Source organism: Gadus macrocephalus, chromosome 13 (assembly GCF_031168955.1).
Source record: "Gadus macrocephalus chromosome 13, ASM3116895v1".
Taxonomy (NCBI): Eukaryota; Metazoa; Chordata; class Actinopteri; order Gadiformes; family Gadidae; genus Gadus; species Gadus macrocephalus.
In genome coordinates this window covers 16,372,250-16,383,596 of record NC_082394.1, presented here as the reverse complement: position 1 = coordinate 16,383,596, position 11,347 = coordinate 16,372,250, and the positions used below count along the sequence as shown (strand labels likewise).

Sequence of the window (11,347 nt, the reverse complement as noted above, 5' to 3'; positions counted from 1 at the left end):
GTAAACCCTATGGTAAAGAACAATTAAAGAGCTGACTTGACCATCCACATTAAACATTCTCAAAGGAACCAAAGACTCAGCAAGAGAAATCACATGATTCTACTTCCTGGTTGAATCCAGCGTTCCAGAAGTTTATCAGGTGTTTCCTGTAGTGTTTCCCATCAACATGAAACCAGTCGTTGAAATAACAGCTAGCAAACCCCTGACCTCGTTAGAAACCACTTCTCCATCAGAGAAAAAGGAAGTGTAGAAGCCTTTAAATACAAATAGCAGACTGTGTTTTGCATTCCTCCCGACTGCATATTTCAGTCATTTTGGTAATTGTTTTATTTAGTGGTGTGATGATCACATCCTCTTTCAGTAATTTCCCTGTTGCCTCGCGGTTCTGTAAATTCTGGCTTCTTAGTCTGGTGGTTGTGTTGTGCTGGCTGTGTAAAGCAGGCACCCGCAAATAAAGGTTTAAAACCTTTAATAACAATTTACTGTGCACATAAAAAAGTGACCAGGTTCGCTGTCTTTTTAGAGGGACAGTCAAACGTTCACGTTGGATTTAAATGAATCATGGTTTTGTTTTTTTTGCCCATGTAGTGCAACACACTACATGGGCAATAGGCCCTATGTGCCACGAGGCATTTGGAGGACAGGTAACAGGTAACATGGGCAATAATCCTTATCCTCTGATCCTCATTTCTCTTGCTGTTTCTCTCCCTCTCTTTATCTTCCACACTGTACCTCCTAATTACCTCTCCCTCGATCCTCCTCGGTCCCTCTTAGGAGACCAGGGGGACCATGGAACTAGCTCAACCCCAATCCTTCCCTTTCGTCCTCATCCATTTCTCCTGAATGACTTGCCATACCGTCTATCTTTATATCCGTTTCAGACTTGTTGTGTATCTTGTAACTCTAGCTGTAAAACCAACATCATATTTCCTTGTTGTGTATCTTGTAACTCTAGCTGTAAAACCAACATCATATTTCCTGGACCACCTTTAGGTCATATCTTTTTTATGATGTTCATAATGACATCAGCAGTCGTTATGAGTCCTGAAGTTAAATTGGACTGGACTTTGACTGGATAACAACAAAAAAAAAAACTGTCTCTCGTGTATATCTGTGGCGCAGATTCATCAATATTGCAGACATAAAGACATGGGTCAGGGGTTTTGGGCCGTTTCTTTATCTTCAAATGCTAATGCATTGTTTCGGTTACTGCGGGCAACCTTTGGCTTTATGTAAGGTGGCTCTAAACTATACCGATGACTGTGCCAATTGTGTCACATGAAGTTTGGCCCCAGCATAGGCCATTGGGTCAGTGACTCAGAGTGATGAAGTACAAATAGAGCGATGCAGATTTGACACTACATTGTAGTGGCTCCTTACCGCCAGTGAATTATGGTATTGAGTAGTACTGTATTATTTGTTTTTTCTTTTATTCGATGATAACTATTTATCTATCTATCCATCAACTAGCTTGTTATCAGGTTGTTTATTTCTCTCTTTTTCTACAGTGGCAGCGTAAGTATGTATCTATAATCACATAAACATTGACAAACAAATTCTATTATCCATAAAAACATAAAGGCTGAGGTCGAGGATGAACACAGCGAAGCCAAAATAACAAAAGGATCCAAAAGAAACATTGTGCAATTGAAAGGCTTGTGTAGGAGAGAGGGTCTATAGCCATATTTTAATAGAGCAAAAAAGTTGCCAGAGCACATATACGGAAATATCTTTCCAGAGGGGTAACACAACTTGGACATCATAATACTGCAAAGTACTGCAGTACTACAGGAGTATGTGAATAATACTCAGTCGACAGTACATATTGAAAAGGACAAAGGTCAAGCTCTATATAAGTACAATATATATATGTACAGCATACATCACGTAAAGGGCATCTATTACCATGGCACTATATTCAAATCTTAAGTGAGTGTAACAGGCCAAAGCTCATAGATTATTTAGAAACATGTAATGAAAGCTTAAAAAGCCAATGTTATTGAGGTCCCTTTAAGGAAATCATAGCATTACAGTACTTAGATGGTGGACAGATTAATTAGTACAATATTATATCAGGCACATTTGTTCCTACCCTGGCAAATGATATGCATTCATTTAAGTAGTAAATTGGCACTTTGAAATTGTAGGAGCACAAGTTCTAAAAACCTTCACATTGAACCACAAACTGTTTTTTTCATACATATCTATCAGTTCTATCAGAATAGAAATAAAATATATTTAATCAAATCGCATGCTGGAGAACCTCCAATAGTCTGGACACGAGAGCAACACTGCATAATATAGTAATACTGGTAGTAAAACAACACAAGAAGCTTAATGTACACACTCTAATGATAGGCCCCTTATACAGAATGTATTTCTGTACATGTACGTCATATAATGCACTTTAATATCTGCATTTTATACTTCACAATATGTATTCAAAATACCAAAAATCTTTGTCATATATTAAAATGCAATTCAATTCCACTTTTTCCTTTAATTATGAAAATGGAACACACTTGTCCAATCGATTTGCATTTGTGCTGTATCAAAAGGAGCGCAATCAGTCAGAAGACACAAATTAACTGTGCCGAGATGTTTTCCTGCTGAGTTAGAAGCGTAGCTCGCCAACCCAGTGAAGCATGTATGCTTCAGTGCCAAAATAGCAGTGACACTGTCAGCGCCCAATCTGATGTTTTGAAGCTGCTTGTCAAGGTCCTGCCGTTGTTAATGCCCAGGGACGGAAAAGGATTCCAGGCAAATCCCTGTTTGTGTGAATCAACTGGTGAGGCGGCAGTTCCGCCCTGAGGCTGAGATCCTCAAAGCCTGGATGGTAAACAAGGCTCAGATGGATGGTTGCCCTTCCATAGAACTGTCGGATACGTCCTCGCGTCAAGGTGGGTGTCAGGGGGTGCAGGTAGCTGTGTTGTGGGGGGGGGGGAGCTGTGTCGGGGCAGTCTCGGGGCAGCAGGAGATGTGTTGGCTGGATGGTGCTATAAAATGGTGGCCTCCTCGATGGCGTTGACCCACCTGCGCAACAGGGGAGGCAAGAGAACCATGAATCCTGGTTCCAACAGACGGACTAATCAGACAGAAACAGTCAGACAGAAAGGGAGGCAGAGAGCCGGACAGACAGACAGATGGACGAGAGAGACTTGTCTAGACTATGTGCCATCTTCTGCGGGCGCTGACCTGTGTGCTGAGTTTTGGTCCTCTGCTCTGAAGGAGTAGTACAGTGTCTTCTTGTGGTACAGCTGGAAGACGCTGCTGCCCCCTCCTTCCTCCGGCCTCGTGGGCAGCTTGACCGTGAGGCCCTGCAGAGGCAGACTCTCGGATGCCACTTTGTCCTTGGGGGAGGAGGTCAAAGCATCAGCAAATTCACACACATATGCGGGCGTCTTCATACACAGCACATATTATCTGTCGTGACGGACAGTACCTATTTTGAAGCAGCCAAAAATATAACTGAATTCCAAACAAAATAGAAATACAATTCTTCAATAATGTAAAATAAGGCCAGGAAGAAACACAAGTTAATTTGGTAATTTAAGTAGTCTTTGGAAGTATAGACGAAGAAGAAAGAAAAGCGCATGGATGTTCCGTTTTTTGTACGTTACATTTATTTGACACATTTATCCAAAGGGATTTACAATAATTCAACCATGAAGATATAACAAAGAAATTGCAAGAAATATGCGAATAGATACAATTCTTAAAATATGTCAACTGCGTCTAGCGCTTAATTATTGACACGAGAGAGTAAATGAACTCGTTTTATTATTATTTTCGTTATTTTCTGTGTTTCATTGGCCAAGATGCAGTCTGAACAGATTAGTGTTCGGCCTGTGACTAAAGATGCGTAGGGTTTCTGCTCTGATGTCAGTGGGGAGCTCGCTCCACCGCCGAGGAGCCGGGACTGCAAACAATCTGGATTTTATTGAGCGGCAGCTGGGGCGCCCTCGCGGTGAAGGAGGAGCAGGCTGCTTGGCAGCCAAAGAGCACCGTGGACACACTCACGCACACAATGTTTCAATAGATAGACACATTGTGCTGATGGGATTACATGGAGAAGGGACAGGCATGGCTTGTGTGTGTGTACGTGTGTGGGTGAGCGTGTGTGCCCGGGTGAGTGACTGAGGGAGTTAGTGAATGAATGTGTGCATGCGTTTGTGCGTGTGTGCACGTGTGAGTGAGTGAGTGAGTTAATGCGTGTGTGCGTGTCGGGGCTGGTGTTGAGACACGGCGGCCCCTCACCTCCGGACTTGTGAAGGTGTAGAGCACCTTGTCTTTCAGGAGGAACCACAGCCTCTTCCACTTCCGCTTGCTCTTCTTCCTGCGCTGCAGGCTGCCACTCATCGTAGAGCCCTCGGCCCCCAGAGACACCTGGTGGTCGACGCGGGACACGGTCACACACAGAGGAATGCATATACAAGGTCAATGCTCAATAATCAGTTTGTGTATCTCCTCTCTGGTTGAGGATGCTAACCCATGACCCATGTCGAAAGGCTTCAGGTGAGCATTTAATAACAACGCTACCATCTCATTAGGTCACGTTCCGCCATCCTGAAGAATCACTTCACCAATCTCTAACATATGTAGGTATGAAGTGTCTTGTGCTTACGCTTTGTTGGTTTGTTATGATAGTAAATAAAGTTGCCATTTGTGCAATTATCAAAGGTAAAACTCCCTAGTGTACAGTGTCCACTCTAGTGCTGATCCTCCCTATACAGTACAATTTAAAGTCTAGTTGTAAAAACTCTTCTTGTTCTTGTATTTCCGTGAAAAAGATAAATAAACAATCATCATGAATGCCAGCTGGGCGGGGGGAGTTCCATGTACAATGATCGCATATTTTTTAGAGCTCTTCAAACAAGCCCTGCGTCAATTCAGATGACGCATTAGACAGGCTTGATCCGTTCTTGATTGATTCCCCTGCCCTGGATTATCAGCTATCTTTTCAACCTTTTCAATCAGTATTAATAACTGTGTGCCTGTGTGTGGATGACGGCTGGTTGAAGCAGCCTCACCTGACCAAAGTCACACTGATTGGACTCTGGGGCAGGGTGAGGCTGAACACCTGTTGCTCTTTGAGCCCTCAGTGTCAAAGGTTAAGCCCGCCGTCACTACAAACACTCGGGGGGGATCTCATGAAGGGCCACGTGGCAGCCACCGAGCTGGGGTGTAGCATTAGACCTTGTTACCGTAACGTAACGACTGGCCCGGCCAGACCCTGTATTATGCAGTAGGGGGTATATCATACATCTGTGTTCAACAGGAGGGGGTCTATCATACATCCCTGTGGTCAGCAGTGGGGGTCTATCATACATCCCTGTGGTCAGCAGTGGGGGTCTATCATACATCCCTGTGGTCAGCAGTAGGGGTCTATCATACATCCCTGTGTTCAGCAGTAGGGGTCTCTCATACATCCCTGTGTTCAGCAGTGGGGGTCTATCATACATCCCTGTGTTCAGCAGTGGGGGTCTATCATACATCCCTGTGTTCAGCAGTGGGGGTCTATCATACATCCCTGTGTTCAGCAGTGGGGGTCTATCATACATCCCTGTGTTCAGCAGTGGGGGTCTATCATACATCCCTGTGTTCAGCAGTAGGGGTCTATCATACATCCCTGTGTTCAGCAGTAGGGGTCTATCATACATCCACGGTTCTACCTGGCTGAGGGTGGAGCTACTCTTCCTGCTCCTCCACAGATTGGGGGGCTGCAGGCTCTGGAACACAGCAGAGAGGGGTCGGCTGACCCGCTGGGTGTGAGGGCTCGCGTTACCACATGCCCCGGACACACTGCCCCCTTGAGAGACACACACACACACACACACACACACACACACACACACACACACACACACACACACACACACACACACACACACACACACACACACACACAAACACATACACACACACACACACACACACACACACACACACACAAAACAATTAAAGAAATATCAGAGATACATCTTAGATCTTCTGAATCACACGAGAACTCGAAAATACAGCAGGAAGCTACACTACCTCTTTTCCTGAGCTCGGCATAGCAGTGGTCACACACTTTAGCCACCCGGTCTTTGAGGTACTTCAGTGGGTATCTGTTCCTGGAACAAGAGCGACACACCACCTGCACAAAACAAATGCAAGGGAGCAACAAAAGGGATGACAACGTCAGAAAATATTCCAAACGCAGTAGAGCTCCTCTCACCAAATAAAGAATAAAGCAGGGCACATTTAAATAATAGCTCTCTTAAGATATTTACAATGTCAAATTGAAATAGATGATACTATAAGCAGTAGGGATACCCCCACCGTACTAGATTCTCTTTAGTGTCTTTCCTACTGCGATCGTTGTTTGCTTTACAAATCAGAACAACACAAGGGTGGAAAGTTCGGCTTGGCGTCATCCTCTTTAGATTTACCCTTCACACATATAGACGTCAAACTGCCAATCAAACATGAGTCATATGAGTCATGTTTGTTCACTTGGAACCAAACATTCAGCAGCTAAACAGATCCCAATCACGACTTTGTTTTGGTTTTGGTTGTGAGTCATGTTTGTGATCATGCGTTTCAAATCGGTGATCAAGTCAAGTCAAGATTGAGAAAATGTGTGTGATCATGTCTGTGATCATGACTGTGATCATGTCTGTGATCAGGTCTAAGTCTGTGATCAGGTCTGTGATCAGGTCTGTGATCATGACTGTGATCAGGTCTGTGATCAGGTCTGTGATCATGTCTGTGATCAGGTCTGTGATCAGGTCTGTGATCAGGTCTGTGATCAGGTCTGTGATCATGTCTGTGATCAGTGGGGTATTCCACAAAGCCGGTTTTATCACATAACCGGGTAAGTTAACCCAGGGTTTGCGGTAACCCTAGGTTTTCCGTTCCAAAATGAACACAGTATGTTAGTTACTATAGAAACATATGCTCTGAATCAAACCTGGTCAGAGCAGGTTTTGCGCAGGTTAAGTTTGAAAGATAACCCGGTTTTGGGTATTTAAACCTGCGTTCACCGCAGATTTCATGTGTTCACAATGGCATGCCCTTTTGATGAGAGGCCTGCTGATATCGGAGCGCAAATTATACGTGCAATCCACCGGGAGTGATTAATAAGACCACGGCTCGACATCTTGGCATATCGGATGATATATCTTTAATATATTTAAATAGCCTTCTCCAGCCTTCCATAGCCAGCACTACCAATCGAGGACCTGGCCTCAACTCACTCCAGACTATTTGCGTAGCCCTCCGTTATTTGCAAATGGTAGTTTAATCTATAATGTTGGAGATGCTGAGCACATCTCAGTCCTTTCAGATGACCAATCCAGTCCGGACCAAGATTTTCATCGGCCTCCTATCATACAAAGAGCACTATTGGCTGAGTACTATGCCGAGAGACGCTTAACAGAAAGTATAAAATAGTCCTAATGGAGAATGTTCGATCGTAGCCGGCGGTTTCATTACAAGCACTAAGGGTGCACTCACACTAGGCCATCTGGCCGTGGCCGTGGCCGTTTTCACACCGTGCTCAAATCTGCCAGTGTGAGTGTGGCCAGTCTGGCCAGGCCGGGCCAATTTGGCCACTTGGGAGAGGTGTGCCGCTACGGTACAGATGCTAATGAGCCGACACGCGCACACGCACGGCTACGCAACCTGAGCTGGATGACGTATAGTCCATGCGACGACCACGGACATAATAAAGGCGACGAGCCTTCTTTCCCATTAAACGGTAAACATATATCCAAAAAAGCAACAGACTCAGCAAAGTGCGAACTGTGTTCTCTGTGTTGTTGTCCATTGTTGTTGGAACTCTGAGTGGCGGCAGACTTTATTATGGTCCATGCAGCGGATGCTTGGTGATAACGTGTTACTTACGACGAGATGACGTATGTACAAGAGCCTACCGTGGCCAGGCCACAGTTGCAACGCCAACGGCCACGGCCAGATGGCCTAGTGTGAGTGCAGGCCAGAGAACAATGGGGCCATTTGAGCACGGTTAGGTGTGAAAACGGCAAACGGCCACGGCCAGATGGCCTAGTGTGAGTGCACCCTAATCCATCTTGATCTGTGAAGTTGATGAATTGTCACTTTTAGGTTTTCTACCCAGTTACCAAAAAAAATAAAAATTTGGAACATATGCGCTGTGGCACGCACACGGTTTGCATGTGTTACTTCGAAGGCAAAAACAATCTAAAATACAAGAAAACACAAAAACCTACACGATCATGCTTTTGACGTGTAACAAAATTTACGCGGTCAGCGATCCGCTGCCAGGCTTTGGTTCTCCGGGTTGCAGAGGCTTTAGCGTTCCCTTTTGTTGTGATAATGTCCTTCTCCTCGTCATAGCTCACCAGGAGAACCTGGAGTTACATTTCATTGAAATAAGTGGCCCGTATCGCCATTTCGATCAGAGTTTCCATGATCCATACATCACGTCTTTATAGGTTTGGCGTGGACGTGCACAACCCTGTGTTAACCAACCCCGAGTTGATTGAACTAATGCATAACCCGTGCGGTGGAACCGACAGCTCTGGTTTAGTTGGCACAGGGTCAATCAACCTAGAGTTCAGCGTTAACTCTGTGTTTGTTAAACCTCAGTTCGTGGAATACCCAACAGGTCTGTGATGATGTCTGTGATGATGTCTGTGATGATGTCTGTGATCAGGTCCGTGATCAGGTCCGTGATCAGGTCCGTGATCAGGTCTGTGATCATGTCCGTGATCAGGTCCGTGATCAGGTCCGTGATCAGGTCTGTGATCACGTCTGTGATCAGGTCCGTGATCAGGTCCGTGATCAGGTCTGTGATCATGTCCGTGATCAGGTCCGTGATCAGGTCCGTGATCACGTCCGTGATCACGTCTGTGATCACATCTGTGATCAGGTCCGTGATCAGGTCCGTGATCATGTCCGTGATCAGGTCCTTGATCAGGTCCGTGATCATATCCGTGATCAGGTCTGTGATCAGGTCTGTGATCAGGTCTGTGATCACGTCTGTGATCAGGTCCGTGATCATGTCCGTGATCATGCCTGTGAACAGGTCTATGATCAGGTCTGTGATCATGCTTGGTGCCGTGTCCTGCCGTGGTCACGTGGGGCCCACCTTCCCACAGGCGTTGCAGTGGTGCCGTCTGAGCGTCAGGCTGAAGTCGGAGGTGCAGTTCATGCACATCATCACGTGGGACACGGGCACCAGCACAGGAGCCGCCTCGCCCAGGGCCATCCACAGCTTCTCACGGGCCTACGAGGAATGCACACACACACAGACGCACATTCACATACATACACACACACACACACACACACACACGCACACACACGCACATGCGCACGCACGCACATGCGCACGCACGTACACACACACGCACACACACGCCAGGGTGAAATGTTAAACTCCCGTCAAAGTTGTGCTTACTGCACTCCTTCAGGTGTGCGTCTATGTTGATCTGATAGAAAAAAAAGAAAAAAAAGGTAAACTTGAAATACAGGTTTTCTTTTTTACTGGAAGTTCCACCTCTGGCTATATGGAAGGGTGTATAACATCCATCGTATGACTCAGATGTGTGTGACCTCTTGCAGCAATTATTTAAGTATTGATTACCTCACTGCAGGGTCCACCAAACGTACAGAGTCCTGCTGCATTGTCGGCAATGGCTCTGCTCAAGGTGTGGAACCAGTCCTCTCTCTCGCCCACAGAGCTGGGAACAGACAGACACACAGCTCACTGGCTGTTCACTCAGACATCCGGGACTTTGAATGTCCGTAAGAGCCTTGTGAGGCAAAATGTTAGGCCTGCTGGGTGTGATTTTGATGTTTAAAGTCTTGTATCATTCAAAATCTGAATCTGAATCATAATAAACAAGACAGTATTCAGTTATTGAACCTTTATTTTACCAGGAAGTCACATTTAAATCTTTTTTTCTTTATTCTTCTTCTTTATGAATTTATAACAAAAGCACAAAATAACATATAACCCTCATATGGGATGTTTAAAACAATGATGGTTTGAAGAATCAGCTTCAAAATCCCCCATCAGTGATTTAAAAAGCTCCTCCGTCAACATGCCACCAGCACAGTTCCTGCTGTACTGGTGTGCTGGCCAGACTCTCACCTGGCGGACAGGATGATGGTGATGTCCGAGACCTCGATGCGGAGACAGTTGAGGACCTGGTCCAGGACGGGCTTGCTCACCTGGGCACAGAGGGACATGGAGGCCTCAACGTCAACAGTCCTTAGAAAACACATAGGTCATTAACAGAGACATCGCGTCTATGCGGCACCTTCATCCCAGAGAGAGAGAGGGTGTTCTTCAGCCTGTATTTCCCGTCCTGCTGTGGGTAGGTGTAGAGCATCATGTCGTTCATCTGAGGTGGGAGGAACACAAACAAACAAATCAAACAAGAATTTCCACACTATATCATCAGTGTTGTGTGTTGGGCCGCACAATCAATCAATGAAACAAACACCGACAGACATAATACATACCGCACCGTGACCACAAGGGCGCAGCATTACCAAAGGAAAGACCCGCCTGCTGTACCCTGCTCACCAGGGACACTCCCAAACACTTGCATTTCCTTTCCTTTCAACAGTTCACACACCAATGCGCTACCATTCAAGCACCCTTTCCCCCTGTAAAAAGGCAATAAACGTATGTATTCAAGCAGAAAAAAAACTACCCGTTTATTGACTTTTTCCCCACCTAACCTATTATGATCTCCCTTCTCATAAAAACAAAACCCATTTAAAGTCCATTGTGTTCCAGGAGTTATTTTATTTTGAGCGGGACAAACGGGGCTGACATCATGGGTCACACCTCATGTGTGCAGTAAACATCCGCTGAAGCCTTGCGGGGGCAGGATCCAGGAACTCTCCATCCTGCTCTCCAGGCTTCTAGCGCCGGGCCCCATCGAACAGGCGGCTCTCACCGCCCCTTCCCAGGCCACACCGCGCTGCCATTCTCTTCACCGTGAGAACCATGCCTGGGTGGACCCGGGCCTCTCCTTAAACACCCGCCACCACACCAAACACACACAGCGGCCGTGACAGGCTGGCTGAGGCTTACACCAGACTTGGGGACAAGGCTGTGGGGGTCAGGCCGGGGACTAAACTGCGGCCACCACGCTGGGAAACTCTGGCACAGCACTCGGCCGAAGGAAACCACAGAAAGAACCAATCCCAGATGAATCCATCCATCCGAAATTCTGTTGTTTTCAACCACTAATTAAAGATGAGGGATGCCGGCTGGGATCTGGCCCAGCGTATGTTGGGCACAAGGCAGACTCTGAGTGAGGAAACCCGTCCACTGCAGAGTCACACATTTCCAACTATTTAG

At 46.1% G+C, this 11,347-nt stretch overlaps 1 protein-coding gene across 1 annotated transcript in view; it reads right to left on the bottom strand.

Annotated features, from left to right (window-relative positions):
* Positions 1-1,656: 1,656 nt before the first annotated feature.
* fgd5a (FYVE, RhoGEF and PH domain containing 5a) overlaps positions 1,657-11,347 on the bottom strand; it is a 38,296-nt gene continuing 28,605 nt past the window's right edge. The window contains exons 13-21 of the mRNA XM_060068598.1: positions 10,293-10,376; positions 10,124-10,203; positions 9,614-9,710; positions 9,116-9,253; positions 6,037-6,139; positions 5,673-5,809; positions 4,258-4,386; positions 3,196-3,350; positions 1,657-3,033 (exon numbers count right to left, since the gene is read on the bottom strand). Of these exons, the coding sequence (XP_059924581.1) occupies positions 2,997-3,033; positions 3,196-3,350; positions 4,258-4,386; positions 5,673-5,809; positions 6,037-6,139; positions 9,116-9,253; positions 9,614-9,710; positions 10,124-10,203; positions 10,293-10,376 (960 nt within the window). The 3' untranslated portion in view covers positions 1,657-2,996. The remainder of the gene's footprint in view (positions 3,034-3,195; positions 3,351-4,257; positions 4,387-5,672; positions 5,810-6,036; positions 6,140-9,115; positions 9,254-9,613; positions 9,711-10,123; positions 10,204-10,292; positions 10,377-11,347) is intronic.